The 18,956-nt window shown below is 38.5% G+C and overlaps 1 protein-coding gene across 5 annotated transcripts in view; it reads right to left on the reverse strand.

Annotated features, from left to right (window-relative positions):
* LOC150082893 (AP-1 complex subunit gamma-1-like) overlaps positions 1-18,956 on the reverse strand; it is a 489,084-nt gene that overhangs the window by 181,678 nt on the left and 288,450 nt on the right. For all 5 annotated transcript variants that reach the window (XM_090377666.1, XM_090377665.1, XM_090377663.1 and 2 more), the window contains one exon: positions 11,191-11,245. In XM_090377666.1, coding sequence (XP_090233792.1) covers positions 11,191-11,245 — 55 coding nt within the window. The remainder of the gene's footprint in view (positions 1-11,190; positions 11,246-18,956) is intronic.

Below are 18,956 nucleotides of genomic sequence, written 5' to 3' on the forward strand. Positions count from 1 at the left end.
AGGCATGACAAATGTGTTTCAGTAACTGAAACTATATATAATAAAATAATTAAATTATGAAATAGATATATTCAAATAATTACATAAACATGAATGTATAAAATAATAATAATAATAAATAAATTAATAATAATTATATTAATGTAAGCTGGCTGGAAGATGTATGTGAGTGGAAGAATCAGCCTTATCATGTTCTTGTAATGTTTCATCACAAAAACTAGATGCAATAGAGGAAATCGGATCTAGAATCAGAATCCAAAGATTTATCAAGTCCATATAAGAAGCTCTTCAGAGTAAGCCTCTTTTTAATATCCTAACACATTACAACAACCACATGGTAGGAATCAGCCAATTTCCCATAAACCTAATTCTATTTTGGATTTGTTACAACCTTGAAAGAGGAATGACTTCTCTATAAGGACCCAAAATTTCCTTTCCTTCCACTGTGTGTGTTTTTTTTTTTTTTTTTTTTTAATTACAATATTCACATTTCAAAACGAAAGAATATTGATGCTAATGACCATCTCGTAGGCTGACCATTAGACACTTGACAATTTCCCATGTTCACTCATTGGCATAATGATATTAACTTTGACTAGAAGTTCATTTCATTTTACAACATGTAAAAACTATTGGTTTATCAGTATGGTTCCTATGAAATGGATAGCATTGCCAACCACAAACAAAAATAAGATTTCAAGTCGTAGATAGTGTGCATTCTAAGACATCTAAACAGCTGGCAAGATGTATGCTGTACACTATTCTGAAAAAGATAAAAAAGATACTCCAGGAATGGCTAATGAGCAAAAACCATTCCTGTAGATGAAAATCTTTTTAAAACTAAGGATGAATCTTTTATGCATTGGATAAATATTCAATATTCAAGTCTTCTGATGGATGATTCCAAAATTTTAAGCCTTGCCATGGGCTGTCTTTTAAAAATGTGTGCAACCATCAACAATGAAGCTACAAAAGAAAGGAATGTGAATTGTTTAAAAAATGTTTTGTTGACATATGACCAGAATGACATCTTTGATGCTGATGAAATAGGTGATTCTTTTAAGGTGCTACCAAATAAAAGCTTACATTTAAAGGTACATTAATGGTGAAAAAAAAAGGTAAAACAATGGATTACCATTATGCTAGCAGCAAATCTCTCATACAGAAGCTTTTACTCTTAATCATTGTGAAATCCCTAATGCTTTACAGGTATGAAGACATTATTATTATAAAAAAATTTTCTCCTTATGAGATTTTTCCTGCCACGTGAGGGGTACTGGTAGTAATTGTGCATGGGTTGGTTGGTTGTGGCCAGTTGCTATTATTATTATTACTGTTAATTGAGGAACACTCTTACTATTCTACAGGTGTTCAGGATCATATTGTTCTGGAGTTAGCATTAGCAATGGCACATAATACAAGGAAGCAAGCTTATATAGCATCAGCCAAAAAAAAAAAAAACAAACACCCTTATTTCACCCATCCCCTCGCTCCAAATGTTTGTTAAGTTCTGTCTTGAATCTATTTAAGCTATCAACTTCTACAATGACAGATGGAAGTTTGTTCCAGCAATCAACCGCCCACACATCTATCCTACAAACAAAAATTTTGAATTTATGTCCTCTCAGGCGATTATTCTGAGCAAGAGGAAGAATCTCATCAGCATTGAGCATGCTCAAACCATTCAAGGCTTTATACACCTCAATCACATTACCTCGCAGGTACCTAGTCTCCAGACACTGTAATTTGCAAAACTTAAGCCTTTCTTCGTAAGAGCAACCCTTTGTTCTGTTCACTAATCTTGTTGCCCTTCTCTGTACTCATTCCAACAGCTCTACATCCTTCTTAAAATGAGGCCGCCAGACGTGTATACAGTACTCAAGGTGAGGCCTGACCATTGCCTTATACAAGGGGATAATCACCTCCTTATCCCTGCTAGAAAAATTCCTGTATATCATTGACAAAACACCATGAGCTACTCTTGCGGACCATCTGCACTGCTCAGAAAACTTCATATCTGCCTGCACAATTACCTCCAGGTCCTTTTCATTCTCTACCACTGTCAGTGTGGTACCACAGAGTTGATACATTACTCTGGGATTACTGCTTCCCATATGTAGTACTTTAAATTTGTCAATGTTAAACTTCATTTGCCACCTCTCAGCCCATCTTCTCAACATTACCAGATCCTGTTGCAGCAGCATAGCATCAGTAGTGTCCTTAACAACCCTGCCAACCTTCATAACATCTGCAAACTTGGACATTAAGCCTGATATACCATCATCAATATCATTTATAAATATAGAAAACAACAATGGACCCAACACTGAATCCTGAGGGACTCCAATAACATTAATCCATGAAGAGCAGTGTCCATTGATTACCACTCTTTCTCCCACTCAACCATCCCTTTATCCATAGCAGCAATTTGCCTCCAATGCCACACTGCTCCAATTTGTGCAGCAGTCTTCCATGTGCAACAGTATTAAAGGCCTTTCTAAGATCCAAATATATGATATCAAAGTTATTCTTCGCATCCAGTTCCTTTGTGACTACATCATAGAATCCAATCAAATTTGTCAGACAAGACTTACCCTTAACAAACCCATGCTGTGTCCGAGCTATAACTGAAGTCTTGTCTAGATGATCCTGCAATGCTTCTTTAACCAGTGCCTCCATTAATTTACCTGGAACAGAAGTTAAACTAACAGGTCTGTAATTACCTGTGTCTCACTTTGATCCTCCTTTGTGGATTGGGGTCACATTTGCACATCTCCAGTCCATGGGTACCTCCCCTGAGTCCAGGGAAGCTCTCATAATTATAGCTAAGGGTTTGCTTACTTCCTTTGCCACCTCCTTTAATATAACTGGATAGATTCCATCTACCCCAGGTGCCTTTCTTATGTTTAACTTCAACAATTTCTCCCCCACTGTACTCTCAGTTATTACAAGATTATCTAGCTTACTGCCAAAGTTGAATACACCTCTAGCATTCCACCCCCTGAATAACTCCTCATGTGTGAATGTAGATGCAAAACATTCATTTAGTTTATTAGCTACCTGGGCAGGATCATCAACAGTTGAACCATCGATATCAAGAGGACAAATCTGATTCATCCCTTTCCTTCTAGAGTTTACATAAAAACTCTTTGCTGTTTTTCTTTGCATCCTTTGCCAAAGATTTCTCGTAATCTGCCTTTGCCAGCCTAACCTCCTTTGTAACTTGTTTACAGACCAGCTTATATCTATCATAGACTTCTGTGTCACATGTTAATTTATATGTATACCATGCATTTTTCTTCTCTGTCACATGTCTAATTAGTTCATCTGACATCCATTTAGGCCTAAATCTTGAACAATATTTCTTTGTTGGTATGAAAAGCCTAGTAGCTTCCAAGATAAATTCTTTGAATGCTTCCCATTTTGAATTTGCTGTTGATAACATCATCAGTTGGTCCCTACGTATAGAATTTAAATACTGTCTCAGACCACTGTAGTCACCTTTACGAAAGCAAAATCCCTTCCCTTTACCCTTGATGGTAGTTACCTCTTTGAGTAAATCCCACTTCAACACACTATGATCAATGCCACCTAGTGGTTCCTTTATCTGCAAATTCTTGATGCATGAAGAATCACTATTGATGATCAGATCAAGAGTATTACTCCCTCTAGTTGCCTCCCGAACATGCTGTTTAGAAAACAATCATCCAATAAATCCACAAATGCCTTGCTAGTGTGTGAGTGACCAACCGATAAATTCCAGTCAATCTCTGGGAAATTAAAATCCCCCATTATAAAACACACTGATTTACTGGCCCACTTTATTTCACTGCACAATTTCTCATTATACTCATCAGATTCATTTGGCCTATAACACACACCTACTCTCATTTTTTCTTTCCCAGTGCTTATGTCACACCAAACAGACTCAACATTGCATTGTCCACCAACATCAATTGGATGCACTTCCTTAGATTTTATGTTTCTAAACTAACAGCATAACCCCTCCTCCCTTTCTGTCCTGTCTATCCTTTCTGTACACATTGTACTCCCCAAATTCCAGTTCTCCACTGCTTATGTATGTGACACCATGTCTCTGATATCCCAACAATATCTGCCTTTGATGTCTTGACTAGCACTTCAAGCTCATCGAATTTATTAACTATACTCATAGCATTGGTGTACATGCAAGTATACGTGCACCTGTTTCTACTCTTAGGTACCCTAACACAGCCCATGTATTTACTTGTTCCACTATGACTCCCAGCAGTCCTGGAAATCCCCATTGCCTTGCTTTCCAATAGAAGTAGTGGAAGAATCACTTTTACCTCTGCCAGCGACTACTGTTAATCTATTCGTCCATGTATCCCCCCAAAGCTAACAGTTTTCCGACCCATCTAACTCTGCCTCGATAGCATCAGCAAATATTCTTGCACCTTTTCTATTTAAGTGTATCCCATACCTGTAGAAGCAGTTTCTCTTGTTAACAAGGACAGACCAGGCTGAGAAAAATTCTACCCCTTGAGCCTTGCACCAATCTCTCCAGGGCCGAATTGATTGAAATGGCTCTCATCATATACTCCCTCCTATCGTGTCTGGGCAGAATTGCAAAGACTTTCAAATTCAACCCTAACTCACGGCTTTTTTTCAGCATTCACTTATACTTGTTAAGTAATTCCGCTGGTCTCTTACATTTCCATGTAAATGTTCTCTGGGAGGCCTATTATTGCTAGATTCTTATGGAGGCTTTTTGGCACTGTGCCAGTGGTTGACATGATGATTGGAATGGTCATTACTTGTTTCATATGCCACATATATTTGACTTCCTGTCTCAGGCCTGAGTACTTCCTGATCTTTTCCTCTTATGTTTTCTGGGGCTGCTGGTGTTGGGTACCACTATGTCAATCAGGTAGGTAGCCATTTCCTACTTGTCAAGGGGGGCTATGTCTGGTCTGTTGTGTGGGTTCATCTTGTCCATTGTGATGATACGGTCCCAGTAATCTGTGAGTGGAGGTCTCTAGTATAACCCAAGGCTGGTGGTACTTGTAATGCGGTAAACTTTCTTTGACAGCTGATATCTTTGCACTAGTTTCTGATGTATTATTCTGGACGCCTGGTCACATCAGCGAGTGCATTCCATCTGGGTGATCCCACTGCATCTTGGGTGATGTGCTGGACTGTTCCTCGGGCCAGATGACATCATCGACTTGTCATTTGTTACTCCAGGGTGACAATGTATTTCTTGTAGTTACTGGTGTTGATTACCTGGTCTTGGATGGCGAGCATGAATCCTTCGGTCTCAGGGAAGAGTCTTCCGTTTGAGAGCCAAGCATCCGTGTAGTCTTGATGAAGGTCATTGTAGTGCCTACCATGGAATGTCTGCTTCGCCCATCTTTTTGTCTTTGTTTCTTCTGTCTCTGTGAGTGTGGTTTCCCTGAGGTTGAGTGTTGTGTGCATTTGTCCAGCTTTCTTATGGCTTTGTAGATTGGTGCTGCACAATCCTGCAGGTTCTTAATTGCCTTGTTCTCTTGTTCAATGACGTTAGTCAATCTCCTCTCTCCTTTATGGGCTATGGTCAGTCTCTAGAAGGCTGACTTCAGGTGGTGTTGGCACCTATTGGTCATCATTATCCTAGTTGATCTCATAATCTCCTCCAACTCAGTGTTGGTCCAATCTATGATCATGAAGAAGTACATAGTAGTGGGACTGCATAAGTGTTTATGGCTGTGACCATGTTCCTGCCATTCAGCTTTGATTTTGGCAAACTTCTCAGTCTCTGGTGGTATTTCTCAGTGAAGAGGGCCCAAGGCTTGATATCTTTATGTTCTAACCAGTGGGCTTGCGTCATCCCCAGATATCTGTATGTCTCTCCCTCTGTCACGACTTCAATTTCTTCACTGGTCTTCAGCTGACAGTTTTTTGTTTGACTGGATGTCCTTGATGCACAGGTCTTGCATTTGTCTAGGCCAAAATTGCATCCTGATGTCGATGCTGAACTCTTTGGTGATCCAGAGTAGCTGTTAGAGTTGATTCTCCATTGTGGCAGAGAGTTAGATGTCAACCATGAACATCAGGTGAGAGAGGGTGTACAGATTCTTCCTCCATTCTTTTCTTTTAGTGTATATCTGTACTTGCTGTTATTCAGCATGGTTGACAATGTGTTGAGTGGTAGACAGAACCATAGTGGGCTCAGGGTACCTCTTCTGATGTGTACTGGTCCGGTCATGATGTTCTCAACCTTGATGGTTATCCTCAATTTTGCCATGGTTGCTTTTAGGAAGTTTGTCACTATCGGGTTGGGTTTATAGATCTTCAGTGTCTCTATCAACCAACTATGGGGCATGGAGTCGAAGGCCTTGCTGTAATCGATGTAGGCAGTGTACAAGTTGCAGCACTTCATATACACTTGCTCTATCACTGTGGCATCAATGGTTAATTGCTCCTAGCATCCTTTGTTCATCCACTTGCAACTCTTCTGCTGTTCGGCCATGATGTCCTGGTTCTCCAAATGGTCTGATATCTTCTTGGTTATGCAGCTGGTCAGGATCTTCTCTGACCAATTTGATTGGATACTATGCAGTCACAAAGGAACTGGATGCAAAGAACAATTATGATATCATCTCATATATTTGGATCTTAGAAAGGATTTTGATACTATTTAAATTTTGATACTAGTTATTAACCGGAATGTCTTATCTCCCGCAGGTGATTTCCTTCATCACAAGGTGGTACTGACAGAATCTGGTGGTTTTCCATTCGGACCATGTACTTAAATCAGGAGCAAGTGGATATGCACTTTATGTACGGTTTGGCGGACGGCAATGTTCTGTAGGCTCGTCATTTGTACCACGAAAGGGTCCCAGCATGATGTCCAGACAGGAAAACATTTGAAAGTATCCATCGCCGCAAAGTATACATGGGACCTTTACACCTCGTGCTGCCGACAGCGGATGACCACGATCTATGACTCCTGAAGTAGAGGGGTGGGCCAACTGCCTGGCCTCCACACTCACCTGATTTAAACCTACTAGATTTCTTCTTGTTGTCTTCGTGAGTCCATGAGACGTCGATGTGAGGCCTGTATTCAGGCAGAAGGTGGACATTTTGAACACTTACTACAAGGTGATGTGAACAGTTAAGTGTCATAGACAGACCTTCAAAACTCGGAAACCAAGCATTTTCAGAACTATGTTGATATAAAATATGTTTATTGTCTACATATGAGGAACTCGTTCCTGAAGTTATGTCACGTATTTTTGAGACACCCTGTATATATATATATATATATATATATATAAATAAATGAATATTATATGTAACCCCTTAAATGTAATGTTTATAAAGTTACATAGGATAAAAAGGTATTCGGTTGATGAAATGGTTTCAGTAAATGAAAGATTAATGAGTCAGGAATGATAAATGCACCTAAAAGCGCAAAGCAGCATATATATAAATAAAAAAGTGCACAGTATCTATGTACACCGACGAGCCAAAACATTATGCCCACCTACCTAATATGATGTTGTTCCTCCACATGCAGCCAAAACAGCTCGTACCCGGCAAGGCATAGATGCTACAAGATTTCTAAATGTGTCTTGTACCAACATGTAACCAGCAGATCCTTTCACTCCTGTAAGGTCCGTGGTTGAGACGCCCCAGATCGGAGTTGCTGTTCCAACACAAACCAAAGATATTCGATGGGATTGATGGCTGGGGAATTTGGTGGTCAGAGCAATACCTGGACGTCTTCTCATGTTCTGCGAACCAGTCTCAATCTATCCGGGCAGTGTAGCATGGCGCATTATCTTGCTGAAAGACAGCATCGGCAAAGGGGAAGACTGCTGCCACGAAAGGGCATACCTGGTCAGCCATGATGTTTAGGTAGGTGGTAGATGTCAGAGTGCCTGGCACAGGGATGACTGGATCCAGGGTATGCCAGCAGAACATCGCCCAAAGCATGACACCACAGCCACCGCCTTGTTTTCGTCCCACAGTGCATCCAGGTGCCATAACTTCACCAGGTAAATGACGCACATGTATCCGGCCATCCACATGGTGCAACAGGAAAAGTGATTCATCAGACCAGACGACCATCTTCAATCACTCAAGGTCCAGTTTTGATGCTTGCATCCCATTGTAGGCACTGTCGCCGAAGAACCATGGTTAGCAAGGGCACTCGGAGCGGCCTGCGACTACGCAGCCCCATTTTCAGCAGGGTTCGATGTATTGTGTGTTGTGACACATTACTCCTGTCACCAGCATTCCAATTACCATCGATGAGCCGTGGTCATCCAACACCTTGTTGGCGGTTCGTGGGTTTCCCCTCCTTGGACCACTTTTGGTAGGTACTAACCACGGCTGGCTGTGAGCATCCTGTGAGCAGCTGCTTCGGATATGCTCTGACCCAGTCATCTGGCCATTACAATTTGGCCTTTGTCAAACACGCTTTAGTCTGCTGCCTTTCCCACCTGAAGAACAAGAGTAACACTGATTAACAGAGCTCAGTATCAGGTGGTTTTTATACCGTTTCCAGAGCTGCACACGTGCCGGAGTTCACCTGCAGTTGCTTCGATTTGCATAACAACTTGCTGATCATAATGTTTTGGCTCATCAGTGTATATGCATGCATAGATAATGTACATGTGTGCTACTGTATATAGTAATTATTCTACATAAATTTATAAATTAATCTTACTACATCGTAAATCAATTAACTATATAATATTGGTGTAGATACACCACAGTTTACCCATAAATTTAAATTACGCATATAGTGTAAAGGCATCGTTTTAAATCTCATATTGTGGGTGCCTTCACAACGAGATAGCTGGTATTGCACTACTTCATATAAATAATGCTTCTCTAGTAAAGAAGACTACTGTCATTTATTTTCAGTGGATACCACCGCCCAGACGATCGTTTCGAAGCTAATGGGTATATTATTAACTATATATCTGTGTATCTACACCGATATTATATAGTTAATTGCCTACACCCATAAGAAATTATGCCTTGTGTATTTCATCTTCTAATACATTGTAAATCAATGTAAAATGTACGATCTTCATTTTGTTGTTTAAAACTCTGTTCTTTTTCTGATTTTTGATATAACAAACATTTTTAATCCTCTGGGAGGGGGGGGTTGCTGCAAAGCTTGAAAGAGATAGTGCTTCTGAGCCCTCACGAACTCCAAATAAAGGATCGCATTTCAGTCATTGACCAATGCCCAGTCAAATATCAATAGATATCCCCATTATAATTGATTTATGTTAATCACAATCTGCTCATCATGATTTTATTTCAACATTACTTGCATTCTGTGTTTGATTTAACCACAATTGGCTGGGTTGTCATTAAAATCTGCATTCAGTTTGCTTATTTAACCTGTAGTGGGTGGCAACGTATATGCCACCCACTACAGGTTAACTCAACCTTGAATTCAGTTGTTCTTTATTTTCTTTCTGCATTCAGATCATACAGGTACACCCACTAACATTTGGCTGGATAGCAATCAATGACCAAAATAAAATGCTTCTGAGAGTTCTTCCTTCTACTTGGTACTTGTGAGTGCCCGTCTTTATTTCATTTATTTATTATGAAAATGACACTCATACCTTCATATGAATGTGTTAAGGGTGAGTACTGATTTGTCTTTTTTCTTGTGATTTTATTTTATTTTGATTATCAGGGTATCCTGGTACTCGGGTAGAAGAATTGCAATCTGCGAAGTATAACCCTACTTTTAGTATTAATTTTCTGCATTAGTTTCATGCTATATTTACTGTCCAGTTGATCTTGTATTGCATCCTTAATTGAGGACATCATAATCCTGCCTTATTTGACTTCTTTCTAAGAAGTAAAACTTCTGAGAAAGGTCTGCAAGTTTCCCATTTTACTCTTTGAGTCACGTTTGTGAATAAGAGAGATGTCATTAGACTTCAAATCTGCAGGGGCATCAGCTGAATTCAAGGTTACTCTCACTCTTAAGAGTTTTACTGTAACTGGATTGATTCCATTAAATCCTTGTGCCTTCTTCACTTTTAACTGTAATAAATTCCCATCTAATCATTTCTCAGTTATCATGAAATCAATCAACTCCCAATTAGTTTTAGCTACACAACTAGTATCCTCAACTTTAAAAAAATATTTTCATATGTGAATGGAGGTAAAATATATTTGGCTTTTCAGCAACCAGTTTAGGATCATCAATATTGTTATCAGAAATATGAAATGGACCAATATGGTTGATCCTTTTACTGCTAACATAAGTTAAGAAATCTTTGTTACTGCTCTTTGCACCACTATCTCTACTCTGATAGTTACTGTTTTTTTATAATTTGTCATAAAATTTCTAAACTGCTGGGTAACTAATTTTAATACAGACTGATTTATATTTACTATAGGATTCATTAATAATTTATAATTATCCCATGGGCCTTTTTTTCTCTGCCACTGAGGTCATCAGTTCATCTGTCATCCTTTTGATTTACATTTAGGAGCTTACTAGTTTTCAAAAATAACTATTTTAAACCTATAAGCATGATAAATAAAAGCATTACTCCAACCCTCAAGTCTATGCCTGCTGTACAATTGTATTTGCCAAATTTTCTACATCCAGTGTAGAAAAATGAATTGATATTCCTATGATACTACCTACAATGGACTTAACTGATACCTCAAATTCATAAAAAATTATTAACTACACTTCTAACTTTAGTGAGCAAACATGAGGGTCTATCTTTTCATGTTCATTGCAACTTTAATATACCCTATGTAGTTGTTTATAGCAGTTACTTTCTCCAGGTGTTTTCCTTCATATTAAATTTTGCATTAATTTAAAATATTTCTACAATTGGTACAGCTTTCCATCATTAGAAGGCTTTCTCTTCTGAGGCCTCATGCAATGACACTGATATGGAGAGAGAGAGGGGAGGGAGGGGGAGTGCAAGCATAATTTGACTAGTATCATCAAAGGAACACATACATATAACCCCAGGTCTCTTGAAGACCTTGCATCAGCATGGTTCAAGCGTATTCAATCTCTACGAAATAGAGTCCTTCTCCTTCTCCCTACAATTCCTCTAGTCCTCAAATTGGAACACATCTCTAACAAGCAAATATTTTTATAATTTTAATAAAACATTTTGTTACTATAATTTGCACTTATAAATATTTAAAATTGTATCTTACTGTTGTTAAGACTCTGATCATTGTATCAATATGCCATCTTCTACTAGGAGCATACCTAGAATTTATAAAATAAACAGATTAAATATATAATATTATTCTTGCCATGTACACAGCAAAGCTAGTTTGAAAACAAATCTCTAACCATTATTAGATATGTGATCAGTTTATAAGAATTATATATACAGGGTGTCTCAAAAATATTGGTACAAACATTTAGGGGAGGTAGGTAACATCTAAAGGAATGTGAATCGCATAGGAACCCATAACCGGAAACGTCACAGTAAGTCAGTACATGGCACTGTTCATCAGTTTGTGAGAGGGAAAATTTCTGGTTTACTCATTCAAGCAGTAGTTGTCGCACGAAGAGCATGCATTGATATACGAACTGTGAGTTGGCAGACATGCACCTAGTGTATGGATTAGCAGAGGGCAATGGACGAGCCACTCAACGAATTTATGGAGAATGCTTCCCAGACAAACATGTACCGAACCACCGTTTGTTTGCATGTGTGCATCAAAATTCGTGCGATTATGGGTCATTTAGAGGTAACAGGAATAGTGCAGGCAGACCACGTTTGACGCGAACTCCCACCATGGAAGAAAGTATGTTGAATGCCATCCAGAATAATCCTACTACCAGCACACATGCCATTTTTTTTTTTTTTTTTTTAAATGAAAAACCCCAAACACGAAAGGTATCAAAACCTATAGTACTTAGTACCATGCATGGGTTGAAGGAGAAGTATGGGGGGAGGGGGATGCCGGAAACTTTGCTCTAGAGACTAAACATGGGTTTCACCACTTCAAGCCCCCAATAAGCAAAGTGGCGGTATTTCACCGGTTGATGAAAGTCATCTACCACCTACTGTTGTTTCTAACTTACGAGTGTCTCATTGCAGTGTACAGCATGTCTGGCATGACGATTCCTTACACACCTTTCATCTCCAAAGGGTTCAGTTACTGATCCCCCAAGCTCATCCTGCACGTGTGGCTTTTGCACAGTGGTTTCTCCAAGAAGGTGTTCAAGACTTGAATTTTCCAGCCTATGTTTAGGTCATGGGTGAGGCTTATTTCACTCAGTAAGGCTTATTTAATCAGCACAATGCTCATGTGTGGGCTCACAACAACCCACATGGCGTGCGCCCCCATGTGGCACAACAATACTTCGCAATAAATGTGTGGGCAGGTATGGTCGGTGACTGCTTAGTCAGCCCATACCTGTTACCATCCTGCATGAACTCCGCTAAATATCGGATCTTTCTTGAACAAGTTATACCAGGATTACTTGACGATGTTCTAGCAAATGTGAGACGCAACATTTGGTTTCAACATGACGGGGCGCCTGCCCATTATGGAAGGTGTGTTCGTGTCCATTTGAACAGGTGTTTTGGGCATCGATGGATTGGCCGTGGTGGACCCGTTGCCTGGCCCCCATGCTCACCTGATTTATCGAGCCTTGATTTCTTTCTGTGGGGGCCCTCAAATCTATCGTGTAGAAATCGCCTGTGAAGATGGAAATGGAAGATGGATCCATTTCTATCTTCACAGATGGAAATGTTAATCTCGGGACGAGACTCGTCTGCGCTGCTGCTACTGTCAAAGAAACTCTAGGTGTGTTCGACCGTGTCCCCCAATCCATGCTGCGTCGGTGTCAAGCATGCATCGCGTCTCATGGTGGAACATCTGTTGTAACATCATGAAATGCATCCATCTCGTACTCCATTGTTAATATTATGTCAAACAAATGTTTGCCACTAATTACCGTCTTGTGTCATTTCTGCTTCTTGTGCCTCTGCTACTACTTTCCCGTGACGTTTCCAGTTATGGGTTCCTATGCGATTCACATTCCTTTAGATCAGGGCTTCTTAAACATTTTTCATTCACGACCCCATTTATGATTGCGAGTTTCTTGGCGACCCCATATAAATATAAAAGAAAGATAAATTAATATTTTTTGATGATTTATTTATTAGGTAACAATATACATATACATATGAAAATATATAGTTTTAGAATTCGTTTTGAAACATACAAAAAATGCCCTATTTTTCATCAAAATTGCATTTTTTGCAATAACATAAATAAAAGGGGATTTTGACCGTCTTAGTTCGCTCGAATATATTCGAACGCAGTCGTTGAGTGGTAAGTATTAAATTAAAATTAAAGTAAAAAATTTAATGAGATGGATGTGCCTGTTTTTTATTGCATAACAAATTAAATCTTGGCGGAATATTTGACACTGCTGGACGTAAGACCTCTTCAACATTTTTTAGCGCTGAACGATACTGGAATTTAATATGTGTTAAAGCCGAGAAAGTAACTTCACATAAATGTGGTGTTGAATGGCAGAAGTACATTTAACGCCATATCAGCGATTGTGGGAAATTCAGTTCTAGTTCCGATCCAGAATTCAGTCAAGGACTTTTTTGAAATTGTAGTTTTAAGTTTGAGTCACTCGAAAGCTCAGCAAATTCCTCTTGAGCTTTAAGTGGCAGGTGATCAATCTCACTTAAGCCAATCCAAAACGGCTTTTGAATCCAAACTGTTTTTTGGAAATCAATATTTAATATAAAATATGTACGGAACTGTGTTTCTAGCGCTTTTAAGTGATCTACAATAATTTTTGCAATAAAACTTTTACAATGAATTTTCTCGATTATAAAATTGTCGACACTGGAAAACATTTCGAACGAATTTTTTTCTACCCTACTTTTCCAAATGTTGATCTTTTTGATAAAACTTTCAATTTTATCATTCGAAGAAAATATATCGCAATTTTTTCCTTGGAGAGACAAGTTGAGATCGTTTAATTTCGCAAAAATATCTGACAAATAACACAGCTTGGATAGCCATAAGTCATTTTGAAAAAAAAAACAGCAAGTTCACATTTTCGTTCGGTTAAAAATATTTCGATCTCGTCCTTTAATAGCAGTAATCTTCTTAAACTTTGACCTCTTGACAACCATCTTACTTCTGCATGTAATAATAAAGTTGTGTAGTTGGAATCCGTATCCTTACAGAGATTTGAAAATAAGCGGCTGTTAAGGGCATGCCTCTTAATAAAATTTATAATCTTAACAGCATCCTGAAGCACATCGTTCAATTCTGGTGCTAATTTTTTTGCTGCAAGGGCCTCTCGGTGAATAAGGCAGTGAGTAAAAGTTATATGATCATAATGAGCAGCTTGAAAAAATGATTTAAAACCAAAATGTTTGCCGGTCATCGCTCTTGCACCATCTGTGCATATTCCACAGCAATTTTTCCATTCTAAACCTTCAGTTTTTAAAAATTCGTCAACTTTACAATATATGTCTTTCCCTGTAGTATGGTCTTCCATAGGACGACAAAATAACAATTCTTCCTCCACGCTTTCTTTATAAACGTACCTGACATATACTAACAACTGAGCCAATTTAGTAATATCAGTTGTTTCGTCCAACTGAATTGAAAATTTTGGGCTTTCTTTAATTCTTGTAATAAGTTGCACTAATTGGTCCTTGTTAATATCAGAAATTCTATTCGAGACAGTGTCGTTCGACAAAGGAATTTTTCGAATATCATCGCCATATTTACTTCCATGTAGTATTTCTACCATTTTAATAGCAGCAGGTAATACAAGATCTTCTCCAATGGTGAACGGCTTTTTATTTTTAGCAATACAGTATGAAACTTCATATGACGCTAGTAAACATTTTTCACTAACGGTTATAAATTTTTCAAAGGATTTTTTTTCTTTATTTAAAGATTTATACAGTCTTTCAAAATATTCTTTTGGTTTATTGACATACGAAACATGCTTTGATTCAAGATGTCTTTTTAATTTTGATGGTTTCATACTCTTCGGAGCCAATAATTCATTGCAGATCAAACAAAGAGGTTGTTCATTACCCTTACAATTTTGAAATGTAAAGCCAAATTGAAGAAAAGACTCATCATATTTTCTTTTTTGCACATAAGATGCCTGTTTTTCAATATTTTGCCCTGCCTGAGAAGAGTTTGTAGCATTATTATCTGCGTCATTGCTATTCTTATTTAAGTTCAGCCATTTATCCATGGCCAAAAATTATTTTGATCCTAAAATACGATAAATATATAAAAATAACATATTGTGTATAATAATTGATTTATTAATTACCGAATAAATAAAAAAAACAAAAATCTCGTTACGGCGGAACACTGACAATTGACTACACTAGAAGAGCGTCAATACTACACTAATTCACATTACAGTCAGTGTTATTGAATCATAGTCTCGCTGCACGTGCATTCTTCCCTTTGTTTGTGTGCAGGTGTGTGAGTGTGACTCTGCACAAATACACATCTAGATGTTATAAAATCGTGTATTTAAATATTTGACATTAAAATCTCTCGCGACCCCAGAATTTTGCTACGCGACCCCAAATGGGGTCGCGACCCATAGTTTAAGAAGGCCTGCTTTAGATGTTACCTACTTCCCCTAAACGTTTGTACCAATATTTTCGAGACACTCTGTATGTATGTATGTATATATATATATATATATATATATATATATATATATATATATATATATATATATATAGCAGTTGCATTGAAAGGAAAAAAAAAAAAAAAAAAAACCTGAAAGTATAATGTATTAACTTTCAAACTACAGAAGTCATCAAATTGACTGTACTGGTATATAATCCCATGGAATTTTATTTGATCACTGTGAATAACATATTTTATAATATTTAACATTTCCACACAGTACACTACAAAAAATAAAAATAAATTTAGAATGCTTCCTATTTTAGAAGTCTCTCCACTCTGTCTCATAGACATTGTTTCTGCTGCTTGCTTTTTCTACAGATACTTCCACAGGCACTGTTCCTTTGAATTGGCATTCATAACTTTGCTTTCCAACCAGCCAACATCCATTTACTGTTCAACTTCAAACTCACAGAACCAACCTTTCTTCTTCCTCATTTATACCTTCAACTCCTGGAACACATTTTGTTGGCATTTATTTTCTGAAAATTACAATCTACAGAAACTGAAGTCTAATGCCAATAAGTACCTTCAGTCTTCTCAACCTTCATTCCATGCACAGTAGTGCACATACTACAGGTTCTAATACCATTCATGTTTGGGGATTTCATAAAAAAAACTACCCCATTTCTGGTCTGCTATGTTGCCAAATCCCCGATTTATCTTCTGCTTTTCCTTTTGGCTTATTATTGTTGCAAAAAATATGAGCTTATCACAAAAAAAATTCTTATGTTTTTAAAATAATCACAGAAAACATCTGTGATTAGGCAACCATTTGCAATTACATATGGGGGGGACATTAAATACAGTACAGAGGAAGTTTGCAGTTCTCTGGGGATTTCATAAATTCTTATAAAAGTTACAATTAATTGAATAAGTATTCTTATAAAATTTTATTTTCAAGGAAGTAAACTGGTTCTGTATGATACTAGAAGAAGACTCGTCCAGGATCATCAAGTATGCTTATTTTGGAATAGGAATAAGCATACCTGTGCATACATATTATTTCCTGAATTGCTATATATTTCTGCATTTAATCTGACAGTGTTTTATTTGATTGATTGAGTGTGAGTGCATATGTATGCATGTGTTGTTGTTGTTGTTTGGTTTTTAGGAGCATTAGCAACTAAGGTCATATTGCTCTGGGATATGCAGTGGTCATTCCCTGACCTTTCCGCATCCTCCGTATTTGGTGGTCACAGGCTCGAACCCCAGTCTATTCAAGAAGCACGTGCTACGCACTGCTGCTCCTTCCCACCTGGTTACAGAGATGCCCCCTTTTTATGATTGTGACGGAGAATGCCCCACTAACCCCCTTCCCTCAAGAGGGAAGTCTGCAGCAAAAACGCTGCGAAGTTTAGACTACGCACGTCCCTATCAAATTTTCGTGTACCCCACGTCGCGAAGGGTGGTTTGTCTGTTGTGAGAGGAAAACCGGAGTCAATCCTGGTGAAAAACCTCATGACCATGGTCTGAGACCGCACAACTCAATGCTGAATGCCCCTGGGAAAATTGCCATAAGGGTAGCAGCTGGAATCAAACGTAGATGAGCTATTCAGCAAGTCAGCAGCATTGCCACACGGCCACCGTGTGTGTGTGTGTGTGTGTCATAGTATTTGCAACAAGGCAACTAGGTGTCGTGGGACATTAATATATATTGTGTCCGTAAATTATGTGTATTCTGTAGTCAGTTTTACTGATTTGTGGAACTGAAGAACCTGTTTCCAGGAGGTAAAACTATGCAACAAACATTTAACAATGACTAACTCAGCTAGGTGTTAAAAACCCATGAGGCTTCCTTACATTTCAATGGAATCTGAACTAAAGTCTTTCCACATCGTGTAGAAGAAAGTAAAGGCTTATATAGCATATAAACCTTTGGTTCAATGGTTCAACTGTTGATGTTCCTGCTCAGAAAGCTGACAATCTGAATGAGTTTTTTGCATCCACATTCACATATGAGGAATTATTAAGGGAGGAAAATGCCAGAGGTTTATCAAACTGTAATAGGGTGCTTCTTGATTTTATAATAACTGAGAGAAAAGTGCATGAGAAACTGAAGTTAAAAATAAGAAAGGCACGTGGGGTGGACGTGATCTATCCAATTATATTAGAGGAAGTGGCAAAGGAAGTGAGCAAACCCTTAGCCATAATTATGAGAGAATGCTTCGACTCGAGGGAGATCCCCAGGGACTGGAGATGTGCAAATATACCCCCAATTCACAAAGGGGGGGCGTCGAAATGTGACACAAGTTTGTTTGTTTGTTGTTTGGTTTTTAGTATTAGCAACTAAGGCCATATTGCTCCGGGATATGTGGTGGTCATTCCCTGACCTTTCCGCATCCTCCGTGTTTGGTAGTGACGGGCTCGAACCCCGGTCTAATCAAGAAGTGTGCTACACACTTGCTGCTCCTTCCCACCTGGCTAAGGAGGCACCATGTGACACAAGTAAGTATGGACCTATTAGTTTAACTTGGAATATCCTGAAAGAGGCCTCTGAGGTCGGGGAAAACTCATGTCTAAAATATATATAAATTCATACACCGACCATTGAATAAAATTTAATATGACTACAATCTTTACACAAAAATATTTACAATAAACTATTGCGGAATGCTAAAAACTGTAATAAAAGATCATTTACAATAAAATTTGCTAAAATATAAAACATAAAAGCGCTCAAAACCTGAAGCTTTTGGGAGCGTCAGCTCCCTTCTTCAACAGTGAAATGACTTCCTGCAACATCTCCTTAAGTAGCAGGCTCACGGTACCTCCACACATGGTATTTCTCCACGTGGTTCAATCGGCACATGGTCAGAAATGGAAGCGGAAATGTCTCGGGAACGTGGCAAAGAAAATCGTTCATCCGACCTTAATATAATTGTTTCAAAGATAGGATTAATACGTATACCTCTATCCCTATTGATGGTATTCCTACTGGATGAACTAATCCGTAAACCCTCGAGCCATTTACGCTCCCAGTATCCATGTGCACGATCAAAAATAATAGCGTCCTCCGGGGAGATTTGATGCTGCTTCTCCCAAAAATGTTCGGCCACAGCAGACTTGTTGTATTCGGCGGTTCTTATGGCATTTAAATGTTCCCCCAGACAATCCCTGAGCCATTGTTTTGTTTCCCCCACATAACACTCCCCACAATCCGGGCATTCTATTCTATAAACCACTCCACTACTAAGATCTTTTGGTATGCGGTCTTTGACCTGAGACACAGCTGTGTACAGCCTCCGCCCAGGAAG

Source organism: Mastigoproctus giganteus, chromosome 7 (genome assembly GCF_048544385.1).
Source record: "Mastigoproctus giganteus isolate SK-2022 chromosome 7, ASM4854438v1, whole genome shotgun sequence".
NCBI lineage: Eukaryota > Metazoa > Arthropoda > Arachnida > Uropygi > Thelyphonidae > Mastigoproctus > Mastigoproctus giganteus.